At 44.7% G+C, this 22829-nt stretch overlaps 1 protein-coding gene across 1 annotated transcript in view; it reads left to right on the forward strand.

Moving 5' to 3' along the window:
* Nucleotides 1-17832, forward strand: part of LOC148501830 (putative methyltransferase DDB_G0268948) — an 84241-nt gene extending 66409 nt beyond the window's left edge. Inside the window, exons 2-6 of the mRNA XM_088449930.1 lie at nucleotides 11807-11935; nucleotides 13697-13860; nucleotides 14727-14940; nucleotides 16184-16284; nucleotides 16371-17832. Coding sequence (XP_088306056.1) covers nucleotides 11825-11935; nucleotides 13697-13860; nucleotides 14727-14940; nucleotides 16184-16284; nucleotides 16371-16407 — 627 coding nt within the window. The 5' untranslated portion in view covers nucleotides 11807-11824 and the 3' untranslated portion in view covers nucleotides 16408-17832. The remainder of the gene's footprint in view (nucleotides 1-11806; nucleotides 11936-13696; nucleotides 13861-14726; nucleotides 14941-16183; nucleotides 16285-16370) is intronic.
* The last annotated feature ends 4997 nt before the right edge of the window (nucleotides 17833-22829 follow it).

A 22829-nucleotide genomic window follows, 5' to 3' on the forward strand; every position in this document is an offset into this window, starting at 1 on the left:
AAAATGTAACCTCATTATTATTATCACCAGTATGATACAGTGATCCGAACTGTGTGGTCTCATCCAAGTAAAAGTTTGCACTGTGTTAATCCTGGAGGCATCCTGGTAATATCAAAGAGCATCTGAAATTCTTGTAGCAGTCATTAGATTACAGTTGATAATGAGAGCCTTTAAAAATAAAGGTCAGCGTTCCTCAACTAACCACATGGAATTAGTTATTCATGTGGAATTAGTAATTCAGCAAAGCGACTGCCGGTCAATCAATTATATACGTAGGTTTTAGATTGTAATTTTCCCAGAGGACAAAAAAACACACAGTAATTTGCTAATTTAGGGCAAGTAATTGCAAAACGCAGGGTGATTCTGTTGTAAGGTTGTAAATCTCATCTGTAGCTAGTGAAGCTAGTTTGAGGTGCAAATGTCAGGTCATTCAGACCAGTATTGAAACAGTGTAAAAAAAACCCCATCCATCTGTGATGGATTGCCGCGATCCTGCCATGCTGCAACCCAGCATTGCAGAAATCCAACATGTTGGATTTCACAGATATGACCATCACGATCAAAAAATTATCGTGATTGTCAAATCGGTGAAATTTTACATGTGAAATTTCTGTGATCCTGCGATGGATAGCTAAACATCGATGGTCCCCGGTCGGCGTTTCCCATCTGATCGCAGGACTGCGAGATCCTTGATCAGATGTATGGGCGCCTTAACTGTGATAGCACAGCTGCCTTTAGATTACACTCACTACTTTAGCTGGGGCAGCAGTGAGAGTTATACCCCTTTCACACTTGCAGCAATAACCCGGGTTACTGTGCAGTGTGAAAGGGCCAGGTTGAAATAAAGGAGAGATCCGGCATTTCAACCCTGGTCACGAGCAGGGTTGAACATGGGTTCAACTTAGCTTGCGATGCAGTGTGAACGGGTAACCCGGGTCAATGTTCACTGCATAGGAAGAGCCGTCATCGACCCGGCAATAAGCCAAGTCAGGCTGCCAGTCTGAAAGGGGTCTCAACTGGGCTGCACCCGGAATTGCAATGTGAAAGGTTATCAAAGAGGGATCCTTACCCTAGGAACAACTGGTATGCAGTCAGGAAGCCGGCAGACCTAATCCCGACAGCCGGCTTCCCGACTGCTTTATCCCGGCAAGGATCTAAATCTAGACGCCTGTCATTTTACCGATGTTGGGAGACCGGCGCCCGGCATCCCAATCGAAAGGATGCTGGGCGCGGACAGCCACGGGGGGGGGAGGGTTAGGCTTAGGGCTCCCAGGGGGACTTAGGGTTAGGCACCCCCCGGGAGGTTAGGTTTAGGCTAGGGGAAGGGGCGGTTAGGGTTAGGCACCCCCGGGGGGGACTTAGGGTTAGGCAACCCCCCGGGGGACTTAGGTTTAGGCGGCGGGGAAGGGGGGTTAGGTTTAGGCACTTAGAGGGGGGATTAATGTTAGGCACTGGGGGAAGGTTAGGGTTAGGCACCCCTAAGGGGGGTTAGGGTTAGGGGAGGAAATGAGGTTAGTCTATACTTACCTTAGGGACAATCAGGATTTTCACCCATATCGGGCAGCCGCTGTCGGGATTCCAGCCCTCATACCGATTCCGAACAACCCCGTGCTTATACTGGAGATCTTCAATCAAAGACAGCTATGGCAACAGGTGGTAGATGATGAATCAGAAATAACTGGAATCACAATAGGAAAACCCAGACGCATTTCTCTGCCGTTATGTGAGGCAGTTTCTTCAGTGAGAGCATATATATATATATGTATATATATATAAATGTATATATATGTAATCCCAGGACCGGCACTCGGATAAACCAATAAGCAACTTTGCCAGGTGCCTCCACAACATCAATAAGATAAACAGCTCAAGGGTGCGGCACTCACGGACAAATAATCAGGCAGATGAGACGGTGGATGTAGAATAACGTTTCTGTTTTGTTAACTGTCTTCAAGATGTAAAATACAATACAAATACTCTTACCTTAAATACCCCAACCCCAGACACCATGTGAGAAAAAATCGTCGCATGTTCCGGTAGAGCGCTACTCAATAACGTCATCTGGATTTGGCCCATGAAAGCGACGTCCCTACGATCCCTCCAGCGGCGCATACCATGTGACCACACAATCCCATCACCAAGCAACCATACATAGTTACATTGTGTCTAAATAAAACAAATGTCAAAAAACTCATTCTCAACTGGCAATATTATCCACAGCATGAGGAAAATAATCAACCAAAGCAGATTTAGAGTACTCAGTATAGTAACCTTATTGTATTTCAGCGAGTGATCCATGGTCATGATTATCTACTAGCTCCGTACTATCATATTCCTGGATCATTTAGCAGCAATAACGACAAAAAGTGCAGTGCAATTAAAAGTGCTAGTGTCTAAAGCAGCAATATATGGTCTTATATAATATGATTAACGAGTAAGGTATTTATGGAACTTTAAAACTTCCATACAGCAACTCCCACAATAATATATATCTAGACTAGGGATGTGCAGGCTCGGATTAGTTCGAACTTTCCCTCCAACTTCTGATTTTTCCCGCCAAAAATCGGGTCTCAGAAAGAGGCAAAACATAATCTTTCATGGACAAACATCATCTTTCATGGACAAAAGTCCATGAAAGATGATGTTTGTCCATGGAAGATGACTTTTTGCCTCTTCTGAGACCCGATTTTTGACGGGAAAAATCTGAATTTGGCGGGAAAACTTTAACTAATCCGAGCCTGCACATTCCTAATCTAGACCCATCATGTAGAAATATAAAAAATAATACATAAAATACCTAAACCCATCAAATGAGGCATACTGCAAATCACTAATGATACAACAATATGCTATATACATATCCAGGAAAAATAGTAATCAGGTGACATCCTAACCAGAAATAAGGGGTTTAGTGACTAGATTGATAACAAGATAGTAGAGGAAGTAAGGTGGGTACACACCTGACAGATATAACTGCAGATCGAGTGATCTGCAGATATATCTGCAGATGATGGTCGTTCATACACACTGAACGGCCATCATCTGCGGGTCCCGGCAACCAGGGGGCGTGTCCTGGTGGGCGGGGGGTGTGTCCCGCCCCCTTCCTCGCGGCTGCCACTCTGTGTTTTCGGGCGGTCTGCATATCACCCGTACAAACCTGCCGATGAACAGATATGTCTGCAGACATATCTGTCCATCGGCTGTGCAGCACAGCCAATGCGATATGTCGGTGAACTCCGACGTTCACCGACATATCGCGGGTACACACTGCCCAACGGGCAGCAGATACATTGGCCGATCAATTGATTGGCCAATGTATCTGTCAGTGTATCCCAGCTTTATATTACGTTCCAATGGGGCAGACAAAGGGACCTCTGACCTGATCTAATGAACCCATATATCCCCATAATTTCTCAATCAAAGTTTCTTACAATGTGTGCTCAACTGAATCCCATCAAAGAGATATTATCATTGAGAACTTTCGGTTGGATAAATTAACGTCTAGTCTAAAAATCTATTCTGCCTCATGTTTTAATAATAATCTTTCCCGATTCCCACCCCACACTAGTGGTGGAATTTGATCGATCGTTCTGTATTTTAAGGAGGCTAATGGGTGATTCTTTTCCTGGAAATGTCGAGCCACCGGTTGCTCACTGCTGCCGCTAGTTAATGCAGCTCTGATAGCTGACCGATGTCCCGCCATTCTCTCCTTAAATTTTCTTTTTGTTTTCCCAATGTAAGATAAACCACAGGGACACAGTATTTGATAGATTACAAAAGTACTGTTGCATGTAAGATGAGGGCGGATCACGTGTGTGGATGAAAGAAAAAGTCACCAGGTATTAAAAACCAACATGTAGTGCAAGCACATCTAAAGCAACCAAGTTGTTTGGCAGACAGAAAATGTGTAGGGGTCTCTTTGACTTATAATTAGTTTTCACCAATAGATCACTGAGGTTCTTACCCCTAGACTAACAAGGCATCAACCTAGTATTGTTAAAACCCAGCTCCTGGTCAGATAATTGGAGGCCATAGACTATTAGAGGCCACATTGACAATAGGTGAGAGCACATTGTACTGTGTTACCCATGGTAATCTATTCAATTTGTTCTCTTTAGGTTTCTTACACAATAAATCCTCCTTATTCATCGATAAAACTTTCTGTTTGGTCAGATTTAGATGGAATCTGTTATAACCTCTAGCAGCACATTTTTCCACCATGTCATCCAATTGGACAATAGCCACACCAATGTCACTGTTTGTCCTGATAACTCTAATCATCTGTGAAAAGTGTAGGCTAACTTTAAGAGTTTTACGATGGCAACTTTGGTATTGTAAAGGTGGGTACACACTATACAGATATATCTGCAGATCGAGTGATCTGCAGATATATCTGCAGATGATGGTTGTTCGTACACACTGAACAACCATCATCTGTGCCTGCCCGCAGGTCCCGGCGACCAGGGGGCATGTTCTGGTGGGCGGCGGCCATGTCCTGCCCCCTCCTCGCGGCTGCTGCTCTGTGTGTACTGTATATACATATCCAGAAAAAATAGTAATCAGGTGACATCCAAACCAGAAATAAGGGGTTTAGTGACTAGATTGATAACAAGATAGTAGAGGAAGTAAGGTGGGTACACACCTGACAGATATATCTGCAGATCAAGTGATCTGCAGATATATCTGCAGATGATGGTCGTTCATACACACTGAACGGCTATCATCTGTGGGTCCCGGCGACCAGGGGGCATGTCCTGGTGGGCGGGGGTGTGTCCCGCCTCCTTCCTCGCGGCTGCCACTCTGTGTTTTCGGGCGGTCTGCATATCACCCGTACACACCTGCCAATGGACAGATATGTCTGTAGACATATCTGTTCATCGGCTGCGCAGCACAGCCAATGCGATATGTCGGTGAACGCAGATGTTCACCGACATATCGCGGGTGCACACTGCCCGACAGGCAGCAGATGCATTGGCCGATCAATTGATCGGCCAATATATCTGTCAGTGTGTACCCAGCTTAACAGCTACGATCCGTTTGTTTGGAGAACAGTGATGTAGTCAATTTGTCTCCATTCCTGGCAATTCTAACGTCAAGGAAAACAATTGATTCTTGGCTCATATTATAAGTAGGGATGTGCAGGCTCGGTTCTACTCGGTTCCGTTCGGTTCTTTTTACCGGATCTTATTGGGTTTCAGCTGTCACGAGTTTTGGATAGCCAATAAGATTCGGTAAAAAGAACCGAACGGAACCGAGTAGAACCGAGCCTGCACATCCCTAATTATAAGTAAATTTCATGGGACAAACAGTAGCATTATGCGCCTCAATAACATTCACAAACCCATCCTTCGGTCCTTTCCACAAAATCAATAAAGCATCTATAAACCGTGTGTAAAAGATTATATCATTACTGATATCACTATTTTGAAAGAATAACTGATCCACAATCTGAAACATAAATGTATTAGTGTAGGCTGATGAGCTCATAGTGCAACCAGTAACCTGCTGGAAATTCATGTTATCAAACATAAAATAATTTTGAGTTAAAGTAAATTCCAGTAGTAACACCACAAACTCAAATCAAATGATCCATCTTCAACAAGTAGTCTCCACACAGCTCTCAATCCCTCAGTATGGGGAATAACGGTATACAGACTAATCACATCAGCCGTAATAAACCAAAAATTATTTGGTAAACAATCAATTGATATGAGCTTATTGAGAAGGGATGTGCTATTGAATGGAAAATGAATGTGCTTCTTGACCTAAGGTCGCTGTTTGGAATCCAACCAAATGGTTGATGGTTGCAACAACGACCCTCTGGCCGAGATGATCGGTCGGCCTGGGGGAGGAAAATACCCTTATGAATTTTGGGGAGGATATAGATCACAGGAGTAATAGGGAACCCGGTGAGTAAGATATTAAACATTTCATAGTCAATTATAAAGGCATCTTTTGCATAAGTTAATAATTCTATTAATTCTTTTTGAAAACCAGTGTAGGGTCACCACTTAATTTACAGTAAACATTATGATCATCTAATTGTTGTAAGATCTCCCGGACATACAGTATTCCGGGGTATCCTGTAGAACAATTGCTCCGCCCTTGTCCGTCGGGTGGATCACCAAGTTAGAGTTTTTTGAAAGGGACTGGAGAGTCTGTAGTTCCAGGGTGGAGAGTTTAGGGTGTATAGATAGACAATTCTTAACCCTAGAGGACACATTCTGATCTAGGGTCCACATAAATGTTTTAATCGAAGAGTCAAAGCTAGATTTTTCTCGTAATTTTTTCAAATTCGTCGAGGTATCATCACTTTTTGAAGAATTACTGGGATGTTTAAAAAATAATTCTCTGGGTCTCAATTGTCGCTGCAGTTGATATTTTTCAATCTGCCATTCAAAGTCATAAAAGGAATTCGAAGGAATAAACGAGAGGCCTTTTCTCAATAGACTCGTCTCACCGTTAGTCAAAATATGGGAGGAGAGATTGAAGATTACTTCCTCTGTGGCAACGGGAGCTTTCTGCCATGTCTGCCCCCTCTGGTTCTGTCTGCCCCATCTATTGAACCGCCTAGAGCCGCCCGACATTGGGTTTTGGGTGGTAACCCCTAAAGGGCCAGATGGTTATCTTTTAGAGATTGTTTTTGGCACATCTGTGTAAACCACTGATATACTTGGTGCCTCTCATTGTCCATGTCCACTTACCTCAATTTCTCCTTTTTAAATTTAATTAAATCCTGTTTGTACGTACAGACTAATTTGGTTATTTCATTTTTCCATCCAATCTAATTCTTTATCAGATTGCAAAGTAGATAACTGCAAGGCCTCAAATTTCTCAATCTTATCAATCACAGTAATCATCTCTTTTTTAGATTGTTCAATGAGCAATAGCAATAAGTCGTACGATCACTTATTTAAAATAGCTATCCATTGTTTACAAAAAACTGGGTCATTACGACCTATAGTGGGACAGTTCCTAATTCTAAAACCACAAGGTATTTTTTTGGTTTTAAAATAGTCACTAAGAGAAATTCCATGCAATTTAAAATCTCTTTCTTTTTCAAGCGTAAGAGATCACGATAAATCACATCCGATGTTAGTGATTCAGATTGATCATCTAAAGCCTCTTTATAAATAATTTCTGCCTCCTCAGATTCAGAGAACGTGAAAGCATCACCAATTGGGTAGTTTGATGGATTAAAAATTCGTTCAATCACATCAGTGGCGTCACAAGGGGGCTGCGGGCCGCACCTGGGTGTCACCCGCCGAAGGGTGACACCAAGGTGCAGACTGACACTCCCCCACAGTGACAGGAGCCGGTTGCTGCACTGTAGTATTAAGTGCAGCACCCGGCTCCTGACACTGTGAGGGAGCCAGCACGCAACTCCTGCACCCCCAAGTAAAGAGCAGGACCACGGGGGATCGGGCCTCAAGACCACGCCCCCACCCCGTGAGGCCACGCCCCCAGCCCGAGAGGCCCCGACCCTTTACGGGACGCGCAGCTTACAACGTCCCTCCCCGCACCGGGTGAACCCACTGGGAGGGACGCCACTGAGTCACATCATATTGTGGTTCAGCCATCAGTGTAACAGGATGGTACAGTCACAAGGTAGCCAAAAAGTTATAAATATAAAGTGCATCCAGTGGAAACATCAAATGAAAAATCTAATTAAAAATTCAATAGTCATTAAAAGAATATCGCTGTTAAGAAGTTGAAGACAAACAGCCAATACACTCCCCAATCTTTTGGGGATCCGGTGCCTTGTCAAGATATGTCCCCCCCACCTTGGGGAATATCCACAAAATGTAATCCCAGGACCAGCACTCGGATAAACCAATAAGCAACTTTGCCAGGTGCCTCCACAACATCAATAAGATAAACAGCTCAAGGGTGCGGCACTCACGGATGAATAATCAGACAGATGAGACGGTGGATGTAGAATAACGTTTCAGTTTTGTTAACTGTCTTCAAGATGTAAATTACAATACAAATGCTCTTACCTTAAATACCCCAACCCCAGACACCATGTGAGAAAAAATCGTCGCATGTTCCGGTAGGGCGCTACTCAATAACGTCATCTGGATTTGGCCCATGAAAGCGACGTCCCTACGATCCCTCCAGCGGCGCATACCATGTGACCACACAATCCCATCACCAAGCAACCATACATAGTCTAAATAAAACAAATGTAAAAAAACCTAATTCCTGGCTGCAATTAGATACATATTATCCACAGCATGAGGACAATAATCAGCCAAAGCAGATTTAGAGTACTCAGCATAGCAACCTTATTGCATTTCAGCGAGTGATCCATGGTCATGATTATCTATTACTGTAGCTCCGTACTATCACATTCCTGGATAATTTAGCAGCAATAATGACAAAAAGTGCAGTGCAATTAAAAGTGCTAGTGTCTAAAGCAGCAATATACACAGTCTTATATAATAATATGATTAATGAGTAAGGTATTTATGGAAATGTAAAACTTCCATACAGCAACTCCCACAATAATATATATCTAGACCCATCATGTAGAAATATATAAAAAAAATAATACAAAAAATACCTAAACCCATCAAATGAGGCATACTGCAAATCACTAATGATACAACAATATGCTATATACATATCCAGAAAAAATAGTAATCACAGGTGACATCCTAACCAGAAATAAAGGGGTTTAGTGACTAGATTGATAACAAGATACTAGAGGAATTATATTACGTTCCAATGGGGCAGGGAAAGACCTGACCTAGTAAACCCATATATCCTCATCATTTCTCAATCAAAGTTACTTACAATGTGCACTCAACCGAATCCCATAAATTAGTTATTATCATTGAGCCCTTCTGGTGTTACCGGGATATCCTCATTGTTAGTCCAGTCACTCTAATGCCTCCAAGACAGTCTAAGCAATCCACTGTTATTTGCTGATGGATCTTTTGATTGATTAAGAACAAGTTGTGAGTCTTGAACGGGTCCAGGATGGGACCGAGGTCGACTGACGATGGCATAAGTATTATTTATGTGTCTGGTGGATGTTAAGTGAGCCACAGATTTACACTGCAGGAACAGCTAGCATAACAGCGGATTGCTTAGACTGTCTTGGAGGCATTAGAGTGACTGGACTAACAATGAGGAAATCCCAGTAACACAATGATTAACAAAAGAGTGGTTTGCTTGATGCATTTGAAGTGCGTGGAGATGCATTACCACTAAGAGATCATGGAAATGATTTTGATGAGCTTTATGGGCTCTATTTACTACAATCCGCATATTGAATGCAGATTGTAGTGTGATATTATCGACTGAATTCGCATTGCGAATTCAGGCAATATCACAGGGATTTACTACAAATCCCTTGCAGGGACAGAGCTTGTGATAAAGCTCTGTCCCTGCGAATCCCCTCCGTACACTAGTCACGGTATTTTCGCAAAAAATACCGTGACAAAGTGCCGACGCATGCGCCGAACGACCGTCGCTGCTAACCCCCCTGGCGCTAAGCCCCGCCCCCGGTGCTAAGCCCCGGCCCCACGATCGCGGACCCCCCGTGACCCCCCATCCCTCAATAGCACTTACCTGCAGTCATCGGTGCTCCGGTGATGTTTTCCATGCCTCCGGTCAGCTGACATCCCATACTGCGCTGGGACACGGTCACCTGATGACCGGGCCACAGTGCACTATGGGAGACCAGCTGACCGGAGGGATAACATCATCGGAGCCCCGATCACCGGTCCCTGGAGTCAGGTAAGTACATTTTTTTATTTTTTTTTAGCAGAGGTCAGCTTGCGGTCTGTTTAGACCACACAACTGATCACTGGGACCGGCTCCGGGCTCTGCTCTGCCCGTTACAGCAGAGTAGGAGCCCAGTAACCAGGGGAGACCCTAGATAATGCCACCTCCAGGTGGCGTTATTATCACAGTGCCTCCCTAGGTATTTTTTTCACTATTTATTTTTAGTAACTACCATGCAGATCACATTTCCCATTACAATTATGGGAAATGCCATCTGATTACTAAAAAATAAGTGATACTTAGGGGTTGGAGTAGAATTTTACGAATTCTACTCCAATTGCCCTGTAATAACTGTAGGTGATACTAAAATAATGTGAAAAGGGTGTGAAAACACCCTTTTTCACTTTATTTTAGTAAAAATAATGATAATAAATAGAGCCCTATGTAAGGCTATCATCGGTCTAGACATAATTTCTCTGCCATAAGGATACAACCAACATATTTGTTGTCTGGCTAATGGCTACTTCAGCAACCAAGGGCATATATATACTTGAGAAATGATATGCTGATCAAATTTATGAAATGTCAGTGTTTTAAATCAGAGCGGAATCACTGGGTGGATTACTATTTCTATAAATAAATGTATATCGATACATTAAATTGAAGTTTATATTTTGGAGAGTGCTCGCTTATGGACTGTTTATATATATTGTGACACAGTCAGGTTAGGGGGTCCCTCTCCTGGGTAGAGTACTCCTTCCTTACACACACAGCAGCTGGGAAGCAGTACGCCAGACTGGATTCGAGTACAAGCTGGTCGGCGCCAGTCTTTATTGTGCAATGTCAGAAATAACATAAAGGAAACAAAACATAACTCCTAGCCCTGTCGGGCACTAACTTCACAGGTGGTTCCCTCACTACCAGAACCTGGCAGGGCCTATTGCCCTCACCAGCAACCAAGGCACAGCACAACACTTACAGATAGGTTTTCAAGTGTCTCTGAGCAAACTCCCTGTCTGCTCTCCCAGGTGAGACACTCAGCCCTAAACACACTAGGCTTATATTGGCCACTCTCAGGTGGAAACCTTAACAAGCCTGTTACCAGGTTGCAAGGCCCAAAACCTGGAGTGGCCGTGGGTGGAGCCCTCCCTCTCCTCTCACCCACAACCCCCAGGTCCCAAACCGGCTTTTCAAAAAGCCGAAACTCAAGCCTGCTACACTGCAGACTTTCTCCTGGGGGTTTAAAACACAAAAGACAGGAATCTGGGACAAATGTACCTGCCACAGACCACTTTACCAGTGATCCTATCACAATATATATATATTTACATTTCTGTGCTCCTTGGTTGTCTCTAATACCAGTATAGAATGTACTGAGGAGACAATGTAGAACTTTGGATTGCAGGGCCTGATTCAGTAAGGAACGCAGTTGCTAACACGCACGCAATCGGCTGATTGTTGCGATCTGCGCATGCCTATGCATTGCAGTGCGTGAACCAGCTACTGCGATCAAGACTGCGATTGCAGTGACTACGCAGACCCATCGCAAAGTGAATGACAGGAAGTGCCGTTTGTGGGTGGTAACGGGGGGGTGGTCGGGTAAACGCAGGCGTGCCAGTGCATTTGAACGCCATTGCGTGGGCGTGCATAAATTATCCACTGCGATGCCATACGCAGCTTGAGGACTCATAGCGTCCGATGAAGTTAGCAATTTCCAAGTAAGGTCAGAACTTGTGCAAGTGTGCGTGAGGCTGCGATGGTACTTGATTGTACCGATGGTTGTGCAGTCTTGCTAAACATTACGGATGTGTGTAAGGTAAAGTGGGCGTGCTTATGTAGTGCTGCGACGGCATAGCAATTGCAATGGATTAGCATACTATCGCAGTTAAACTGCGTGCGTAATCGCTATTACATTGGCAGTTGTGATCGGTAGTGAATCGGGTCCATAATCAGGTAGTGTTCAACCCTTGATGGGAGACATAATAACAATAGTAACAACAACCTATGTGGTGTTCTTTTAAACTACAAATATGAGGTTACATTTATATACAGTATTTCATTTTTGTCACAGGCATTGGCAGAAGCAGGCATGGCAGTTTATTTATTCACAAAGAAGGAATTCTCAGCAGCCTATCAGAAGTACATGTTCCCAGTCTCAAATAATATCCTGCATATGATTTTATCTTACGTAAAAGACAAAGTAAGTATAGTATATTATTAAGTGAATTGATTCCTCTCTCTGTGTTTGCATACTTATCTATACTTATAATAAAGTTGCAATGGTTGTATTTGCACATAGATTTTTGTCTGGAGAAATATACGCCTTGGGACTCTGGGCCTGATTCAGAGCCGGACGCTCTTTTAGAGCGCTCGCTCTGAATCCGGGCGTCTTTTTTTTTTGCTGTTTCGGCCTCCTGGCCGCTCGCATAGCTGTGGGTGACCACCCACAGTTTTGCGAGCGGCCAGGTGAAGGTCGTGATGGTCGCAACCATCGCGACCATCGGGGCTTGTGACGGGACCCTTGTGGTAGGGTCTCGTTCCCACAAGCCTCAATGAGCTTCCGGCTCTAAATAGAGCCGGAAGCTCACCACTGACATCACTGGTGATGTAATTTGTGCCTCTCACAAACGGCAGGCGTTCCTTCAGGAACGCCTCCGTTTGTGTAGCCACCCCCCCTGCCCGCCTCCAAAAAGGGGCGAGTTGTCAATCATAATCGACAGCCGCCCTGTTTTGGTGCGAGACCTGTAGTAACGGAGCGCCTGTTCCTGGCCACTATCGCCGGGAATGACATTGGATTATCCATTGGATACTTCAGGGGGCAGCAGTGTGCATGTCTGAAGTATCCTAAGGAGGCTCTGGCCAGCATTGCAGCAGAGATTCTGGCTGCTGCTAGCCAGATGCAGGGACCATCGGGCAGCGGCAGTGCCGCCCACAGAGCTCACCCCTAGTTATGGCCCTGATCTGTGTGTCTGCATATTTTGCAATCAGTAAATTGTCAATGACGCTTGTTATTTCAGTTTTACAGTTCTCATATGGTAACAAATGCAATTATGTGGAGAAGCTATGTAATACGTACAGTCTGAAATTTAGGTGCAGTTTGCAATTTTTTAGCAAATAGTATCTCTGCAATCTATTCAGGCATTCACATCTGCTAATGTAGAGCTGCAAATCCCTCCCCTTAGCTGCGGCTTCCTCCCCTTGTCGCACCTGGCTGAGATGAGATTGGAGTGACAGAGCACTTCACTGACAGCACTGCAAATTCTAAAAATCACAGCACACATTTTTTTTTTTCATTTCATCACTTCTAAATATATACAGTATATGCAGGTCTCCCCTTCCCCAATTGTGAATGATTCATTCTTTATTTCTGTATAACGAGGGTTACTTGCCATCTAAAGTGACTTTTTGAAGCACTACTCCTTTTTGCATGTAATTGAATTGACGGTTGTGTTTTTCGCCTACAGTATTAGACTCAGTCATCACTATCAACTTTACACTTACACCAGGGTATGAGCTAACGCAAGTCAGACCCATTCGTGAAGCTGCGTTTGAGACATTTTTGGGCAGCCTTTTTTATTTATTTTTTTCTTAAATTGAGACTACACACCCAGAACATGCCCTTAGTGTACTTTTGTTGCAACCGCACACCAACTGCAGTCACATTTATGCTTACCTCCTGTGATTACATGCCCAATCCAGACCCGCAGCCAACCCCTAGCTGCAGAGAGGTGTAAGTCGGACTTGAGACAGCAAAAGACAATGAAAGCAGAGACCCACATGTGCAGTGCATAACAGTCCCAAGTTGAAGCATTGAAACACTTGCGACTGACTCTGAATAATGTCATGTATGCACTCATCATTTTCAACTTTCAAGGTTAGAAACTTATGGGGCGGGATGCATGACCCATCGCCACCCTTCGCATGCAAATCTGTACTAAATGTATCCTGTCTCTCTCCTTAGCAAAAAGGGCAGCCTCCTGGAATGGCGGTGGATGTTGGCTGTGGGACTGGGCGATACACTTTGCCACTAGCTCCTCACTTCAAGAAGGTTCTGGGAATAGACTTCAGTGATTCTCAAATAAATTTGGCCAGACAAAACTCTGTAGTGGAGAATGTGTCCTACATGTGAGTATCATATAGTTATTCAACCATCTAGATATCACAATCTACATTGAGAGGCCAAATTATTATGAAAACCAGGTTAGTACTTTGTTAGGCCACCTTGTGCTCGTAATACAGCTTGAAATTTATATTCATGGATTCTCCTAACTGTCCAGATGATTTAAAGGGCCCAGACACTTCCATGAAACTATGTCCTCTACCATAACGTTGTCTCCGCCAACCTGAAGACTGGAGATGATGCAAGAATGGTGCAAATTGAAAATAGGTACTGATTCATCAGACCACATGGCAAACTGGTGGTGTTTCACCTTGGTTGCAGCAGATAGCAATGGCGTATGGACAAGCCTTCTGCTTCTGTAGCCCATACAGTGTAATGTGAGGCCCTCTGAATTGGTCCCTGATTGGGATTATTCATGATGTGATGCACCATTACCCATCTGTGGGACTGAACAAGCCTATCCAATCTACGTTCCGCTTGAGCATCCACGAGCTGTTTTCAACTACAGGCCTTGCGCTCAGATCCCCTGTTTTGTCTGCTGGACCACTCTGTGTGCACTTTAACAACTGTCGCCCACGAACAATTCACCAGTCCAGCTGTTTGGCTAATGCTGGCACCGCTGCTGCGAGCGCCAACAATTATTGTATGTTAAATGCTGTCAGATTGTATCACTAACCCATTATTTTATGATACACTTTATTAGTCTCTGCATACCTTCACCTTTCTGATCTTATGCAGCTTCAGACGTCCTATGTCAGCATTAATTGCAGAATAGCTACTTTGCACAAAATTGACTGATGGTCCTAATAATTTGGCTACTCAATATATAACAAAACTAGGCTGCATCAATCACTTGGTCTCTCCTCTCTAGGGTGGCCCAAGCTGAAGACTTACCACTGAAAGATGCCTCTGTGGACCTAGTGAATGCCAGTGTCGCTGCTCATTGGTTCCAGGTTGACAAATTTGTCCATGAAGCAGCTAGAGTGCTCAAGGCCAATGGCTGCCTTGCTTTTCATGGTTATTACCCTGCCACTGATATTGAATATGGTGATCTGTCAGGAGACCTTACAACAATAATGAGAGAGGTAAGGCAGCGCCTCAAAAATAAGTTGATTGAAAACTAGACTACAGACTCTTACAGGTGGCCTATTCAGAGCTTGTGTCCACCATACATGTATTGCTGCTGTCAGTTTCTATTTATTTAAGGTGTGATGGATGGTCACTAGCGATGGCCCTCATGTTTTGGTGTTATGTCCAGATTAATCTCTGTGATTTGATTTTGGTGTTTCAGTTTTGGATCTGTATTTTTTGAAAAATGTAAAATAAAAAAAAACAGCTAGGATGACGTCATTTGGACCTGTCAGCATGCAATCCAAAACTCGAGTTTGGTTTTTAAATCTGCATCCCAAACTGTGGGAAGATCCGAACCAGGACTCAGTATAACTCGTTAGCCCAAAGCGATTCCGAACTCCTAAACTTCAGTTGTCGATTCTATGAGAACTGTGCCCGCACATCTCTAATGGTCACCGGTTTTATTTGCTTTTTTTAATGGAGTATAGATTGTAAGCTTATGAGTAGAGCTCTCTTACATTCCTCCCTTTGGTTAAAACCTTATCTTGTTTATTACTGTGTTTGTTCGCAACTGTAAAGTGGGGTTGGGTATAAAATGCAGACGGCTGGGAAGCCATCTGACTAAATCCTGACACCACAAGCCCAAATGCTGAAGATCCTGACTGGGGCTGGTAAGTACCCCAACCCACCCCTCTCCTCCGCCTAAGCCTAACCCTCCCTTAGTGGTGCCTAACCCTAACCTCCCCACTGATGTTGCCTAACCCTAACCTACCCCTGGTGATGGCTGACCCTAAGTTCCCCCCTGTGGTACTTAAACCTAACCCCCCCTCCCTGCACCCTAAACTTAACTCTCCCAGGGTGGTGCCTAACCTTAAGTTCCCCCGGGGGTTCCTAATCCTAACCCTCACCCCAAAATGCTGCTAAGCACTACCACTGCCCAGCTTACCTTCGTTTGAGGAACCACCTGTCTAGATTCCAGCCTCGGGATATAGACGGGCGTCGGGATTTCAACGCCTGTATTTAGTCCTGCGTTGTTATTTAGATGCCAGGATTTTAATCGGACGGCTTCCTGGCCATCTGCATTTTGACTGTGTCCCGTAAAGCGCTACAGCATACTGTACAGTATCCTGGCACTATGTAACTAATCGTTAATAAATAAACCAGTCGCTTACATTGGTACAAGAAACAGATACTTTATTTTAATCTTCATACATAGACATTTCCTTTTCCTTGTTTTATTTCAACACATTTTTGCAGGTGTGGGCTTCTTTATTCAAGCATTCTTCAAAAAATACAGACCACATGCTATGCCAATATGAAAAAATATATGAAGCTGTGCCACTGAAAGACAAGATGTGGTGAGTAATTAAGCAGAAAGATTTTTGTTTTTACTAACAGGATCTTGGTTTTTATGTACATAACTTTGGTTGATTGGATCCTATAGTCTGTACGCAGGGGGAACCGCAGCCCTGACACTATAGGTTAAGGGTAAAGTGCTTGCTATGCGCCACCCAGAAAAGTGGATCATGCAGACGGTGCTGCTGTCTGTCATGCTGTGGCTGCCTCTGATCCAGGTCCCAGTGTTTTTTCGCTGTGCGGTGCAGTGTAAGCCTTAATGTCATCACGTCAAACCACCAAAAGGAAGAGGAATGGCAAAGAGGAGCAGGCAGCCTGACAATGAAGGTGAGTTGGATTGGGGCAGGGAGAAGCTTGGCTCTGAGGTTGACATAAGGGGCAAGAGGCTGGAGGTTACACAGGGTTATGAGGCTGTAGATGACACAGAGGGCCTGACCGTATAAGTGACACATGGACATGAGGCTGGAGGTAACACAGGAGGTGTGAGGGTTTAGATGACACAGGACAGAGGCATGAGGCTGGAAGTGACACAGGAGGCATGAGGTTGGAAGTGACACAGGGGACATGTGGCCTGAAGTGACACAGATAGGGTATGAGGCTGGAAGTGACACAGGGGGAATTAGGGTGGATGTGACACAGAGGTAGTGAAACTGGATGTTACACATGGGGAGGGAGGCTGGGAGTGACACAGGGGACATGTGGCTTGAAGTGACACAGATGGGGCACGAGGCTGGAAGTGACGTGAGGCATCAGACTGGAAGAGACACAAGGGGCATGAGGCTTAAGGTGACACAGATGGAGCACGAAACTGGAAGTGAATCATGGGGCATGAGGCTGGAGAGAATGGAGGAGATTATTGGAGATTATTCACAATTGGCAGGTTTAGGAGAAAAAGCTGGGGCAGAGTAATCTTCATCAAAGCATCAATTGTATAGAAATATATTACTGATATAAATTGTTCCATATTTGCAAATACAGTTTAACGATACAAGATTGTTTGATCAGGGAAGTTCACATTTTGCCCTGCCCCAAATCATCTTATGCATTTTCAGGTTGAACCTTTGTGGTATAATAATGACATTTCTTATATTCCTGCGCAAACAGGCGTCTTCCGAACCATAGGATCTCCTACATGAGATCAGATGAAGGAGCAGAAGTCACCAATTGGCTGGCCGATGTGTACGATGGTCTGCAGATTATAGTTTAGGTCAAGCACCATGCCTGGGTAGTGTAGTCACTGACCTGCAACCACTGAAATGTTTGAAAGGTCTTCCTTTGAAAGCTCTGCAGCAGTCGTATCCTCCATGCAGAAGCATTGGGGAACCAATTTTTCCATCTTTGCTTCCCTCTTGTCGAAAGCTGGTCACTATCACTACCGTAGGCATGTGCAGCACATTTCATTATCGTGTGCTCTTCTAGAGGGCTGTGTATGTCATCGCCTAGGGGGTGTGTCTAGCACCCAGATGGTGTCTTTAGCACTGTTTCATGTCATCAGTCCCCCCTCTCATCACAGCTACTCACTAAGGGGGAGATGTTTGAAATCGTCTAAAGAGGACAGGTGGAGAAGTTGCCCATCGTAGCCAATGAGCGATGGGCAACTTTTCCACTTGTCCTCTTCAGGAGGTTTGAAACGTCTCCCCTTCAAATGTTCTGATAAGCTCCATAACCCTTCCAGTTTCACGCTCCTCACTTGTGGTGAGATCTATCAAAGGCTTTTTTGCAGTAAAACTGAAAAAATTGCATTTATTCACTTCCCCATATGTTTGAACAGGAGATACCTGCTGTGGTCCAGTGGCACAGTAGTCCCCCATATGGCCAGATGCATCAAGCTCTTGAAAGCTTGTGCCCATTAACTAATACCACCATTAGATGGGTATGTAGTTATGAGACTGGTGGACGGCATGCCGTCGGTCTAAATCCTGACACTGATAGTCCGACACGGGACTTAAGATAGGCGTTGAAATACCGACGCCTATCTTAATCCCGAAGCCGAAATCCAGAAGGACGGCAGCCCAAATTAGGTAAGTCCGGGGCTCCCTTAGCGGTAGCTGCAGGGGCTGAGTGTTAGGTTTAGGCAGTGTAGCGGGGTTAGGGATAGGTTTTGGGGGAGAGGTTAGGGTTAGGTACCCCTAGGGGGGAGGGTTAGGGTTAGGCACCACTGAGGGGAGGTTAGGGTTAGGCACTAAGGGGGGAGGATTAGGTTTAGGCATGAAGGGGTGAGACTTAGGTTTAGACACTAACAAGGAGGGTTAGGGTTCGGGTGAGGTGGATTAGAGTTAGGCTACAAGAAGGGAGGAGGGGAGAAGGGGGAAGGATAAGTATACTTACCCGACCCCTGTTGGGATACCAACCATCGGGATACCGATGTCGGTATTTTGACAGGAGGCATCCCGACAGCCAGCATTACATACCCATTCCATTAGATGATATTGGCTGTTGTAGTCCTTCTCCGTTACTGGTCCCTTACGCATATGAAGGCCAGTGGCTGAGCATGCACATTTCAAGAAACCTGGAAGTCCAGGCATCGTAGGAGCAGCTGGGAATCGCGGAGCTGTCCAGCCAAAAAAAGATGGAGAATAACGGCTGACATTCCAGCAGGTAAGTATGCAATGATAAGATCTAAGGCGATACAAGCAAATAATGAATAAAGTAAGAAATCAAACCACAAAAATGCAGAGACAGAACCAAATGTCCACAAATTTTCCAAGATATTCTTTTCTTCTTATCAAAGGCTCCCAGCAGTAGAATATGTAGAAATAAAAAACAAAAAGAAAGGAATTTTTGAGAAATGATATCTTCTAGAAAAAACACTTATCCCCCTGGAGATTTAAAGAAAAAGAGATCTGGTGATGATATTAATCCTGTCCATATGATGAAGGGCGAGACGTAAAGGAGAGAACCTCACCACCACTATTTCTAAAAAGTGGGCTTACCTAGAGACTCACTCAGAGATAGTGTGGGAGATATACATCAAGGTTTCTTTTAATACTGCACCCTGTGATAATTACACAATAACAATCAGGAGCGTACCCCAACTCACATAGAAAGTGGCAGGGATGGACTTCTGCATGATTATTGCAAAGAATAGGATTAATATCATTCTTTTGAAGAATCAGGTGTATAATTTAGGAAAGGTTCACAATTTAGATTTCTCAATTTAGTTGCTTAACACAAACTAATAACATCAGAAGATTATGCTTACCTGCCCCCTAAGGCAGGGCTGCAACTAAGGAGGGGGGCTAGGTGGGCATGTGCCCCAGGCGCACCTTGGAGACACGTACCTTGTCTCCAATTGGTATTTCTCAATGACATTGTCCTGGTTCTTTTGTCTTAATTTCTAATGCTGGGCATACACTATACAATTATCTGTCAGATATCTGTCCAATCTGGCTGGTTGGAATGAAAACCTGGTAATGTATGGGAGCAAATGACAATCGATTATATAGTTTTAAACACTGGAAAACAGACAAAAACGATTGTACAAAGTGGTTAAATTTGTTTTATTTAACCAATTTGGCTGGACGTCCATTTTTGTCTATTTTCCAGTGTGTTCGATTGTCATTTGCTCCCATACATTACCAGGTTTTCATTCCAACCAGCCAGATTGGACAGATATCTGACAGATAATTGTATAGTGTATGCCCAGCATTAGTCTTTTCGTGGAAATGCACTAAGTACCAGCTGGAGCTTGCACAGACATACGTATTTATGCTGCAGTCCGGCGACACACCTTAGGTGGAACACTAGTTATATGAAAGTACAAAGTAGAAAGCTAGTAAGAATATAGCAACTGGGTAAATAAATACTGCTGTTGCATTTTTGCCACATTATTAAATACTTTATATTGATTAGTGGGAATAAATTTCCATTAAATCCATCATGGTTCCACGTTGTAACTAGAGATGAGCGGGTTCGGTTTCCTGAAAACGGAACCCACCCGAACTTTACCTATTCAAGGAGATTCCCCTGGGCCATTTTCGGTGCTGAAAACGAGGTGCAACATCATCTTCCCGGTGACAGATCTTGCAAATTTTGGATATGATATAAAAGTCCCTCCCACGGTGATTCAGCGACCATTTGTCACTAGACCGCGGAAGGGGAAGGAGGGAGGCTAAGAAACAGCTACGCAGTGGTTAGCTTAGCTTAGTCTGGTGACAGTCTAATATATACTCAGTGATAGTGACAGTCAGGTTTAGTGATATGGTCCTTGATCAGCAGTGTCAGTCTCCTAGGTAATACTGGCCGAGCTAGTTTTCTGGATAGGCAGTCAGCAAATAATTGTTTGTTTTCTAGTAGTGCAGGAACATCATTTAAAATAATAATAATAATAATAATAATAATAATAATAATAATAATAATAATAATAATGTTATATGTGTGGCTTACAAAAACTTTTTTTTATTTGCTGCTGTAACTTCAAGCCATGAAAACATATATCAGTCAGTAACAGTCAGTGTGTCAGGGGCCACTGTGCAGTGTGTCACAGTATGTGGGCACTTTCTTTTATTATTAAAAAATATATATTTTGTTTGTGATGAAATTCAGGCCATGAAACTGACTGTGTGAGATATATTGTAACAGTCAGTAAAGGTCAGAAGATCAAGGGCCACTACGGAGTGTGTGGCAGTTGGTGGGCACTTTCTTTTTTTATAAATAAAAACATATTTTGTGTGTGATATGTGTCGCAGTCGATGGGCGATTTTTAAATGAAATATTTTTGTGTGAGATATAACACAGTAGATCAAGGGCCACTATGCAGTGTGCCACAGTCAGTAGGCATTTCTGTGTTTTATTAAAAAAAAACATATTTTGTTTGTGATAAAATTCAGGCCATGATACTGTCAATGGGGCCTATTCATCATTACATAATTATCGCTAATGATAATTATGTTTTAAACTCTGCGAGTTTAAAAAAGTAAAAGGAGGTATTCATCATGCCTCCTTGCCTAAAGTATCACTTCCGAAAAACTGCTCTTCTTTGCGGAGTCGGCTTTTCGGAAAAGTGATACTTTTCCCCATGTAGCTGAGGTATCCACAAGGATTTCCTCAGTGCATCTGCCACCCCCCTCCTCCTCTTCTCTAATCCACCACTGTCATCCACACCAGACACCCCCCACAGAATTCTAGTCCCCCCACTGCTGCCGCAGGTGTCCGTCCCAGTTGCCCTCATCCCCACCCCGGCCACCGTTGTAAGTAACTCCCTCCCCCCCGTGGCCCCCGCACACACCCTTCGCAGCCGCATTGGTCAGTCCTGCCCCCCCCCACGGCCGCTGGTGTCATCCCGCTTCTTCCACGTTCCCGCTGACTCTGCTGATCTATGTAACCCCCGTGGCTGCAGCTCTATGTCCCCCCCACTGCTGCCGCCTGTGTCCGTTCGTGCTGTCGCTGCCCCCCCGTGGCCGCTGGTGTTAGACCCGGTCCCTTTTCCCCATATCCCGGCTCCCGATGTCTGTAACTCCCCGCCGCACACACCTCCTGTGGCCACCTGTGTGAGTCCTGGTCCCCACGGGGGTTCAAATCTCGATGCTGGAAGACCGGCAGCAGTGAAAATCCCGACAGCTAAAAATGGTAAATATAACTAACCCTCTCCCTCCTAACCCTAACCCCCCCTTAGGGGTGCCTAACCCTAACCTCCCCCCCTAGTGTCTAACCCTAACCCTTCCCGTAAGTGCCTAAACCTAACCCCCCTGTCCTCGCAGCCTAAGTCTAAGTTTCCCAGGGAGTGCCTAACCCTAACCTCCCCCGGAGGTGCCTAACCCAAACCACCCTTCCCCTAGCCAAACCCTAACCCTCCCGGGGGGGGGGTTGCCTAACCCTAACCTCCCCCCGGGGTGCCTAACCCTAACCCCCCTTCTCCTAGTCTAACCCACACCCCCCGTGGCCCGCGGCCTGGCTTACCTTCGTTTGGTATGCCGGGCATCGGGCACCCGCGGCATAGGGATAATGATAGGCGTCGGGATTTCGATGCCTGTCATTAGTCCCCTGTCGGGATTACACAGTCGGGAAGCCGGCGGTCGGCATTTCGACAGTCGGCTCCCTAACTGCATACCCCCCACGGCAACTGCTCTTCTGTGTATCCTCCATCTGCCTGTAAAATAATCATCTCTACAGCTGGTGCCGTGTAAGCAACCACCGGCGCCCCTGCCTGCAGCACAAGCTCCCCATTGGTGCTCTGAGAGGTCCAGTGACAGCCAGAGATGCCGGAGGTAAGTAAACAGGGCACAGAGGCATCTGAAAAGATCCCTCTGTTGCACAAGCTGCCATGTAATTGGCAGCTTGTGCATGGTATCGGACGCTACTATAAGCCATCTCAGAGTGGCATAAGGCATCACTCACAAGTCCCGAAAAAAATGCTGTTTCGGAACTTGATGAATTTCATAATTTCTATATCCCCATACTAAAGTATGGGAAGTGTGGTAATTATCGGGGGAGAACTGTAACCTGGAGATATAAGTGATTTCTCCTGTGTTACACTGATGATGAATAGGGGTAGTGGTGTTGGTGATGGTGATGACTTGTGTGTGTTTGTGAGTGGTGTTAATTGGAT

Source organism: Taudactylus pleione, unplaced genomic scaffold (genome assembly GCF_031769625.1).
Source record: "Taudactylus pleione unplaced genomic scaffold, aTauple2 ptg000500l, whole genome shotgun sequence".
In the NCBI taxonomy this organism is placed as follows: domain Eukaryota; kingdom Metazoa; phylum Chordata; class Amphibia; order Anura; family Myobatrachidae; genus Taudactylus; species Taudactylus pleione.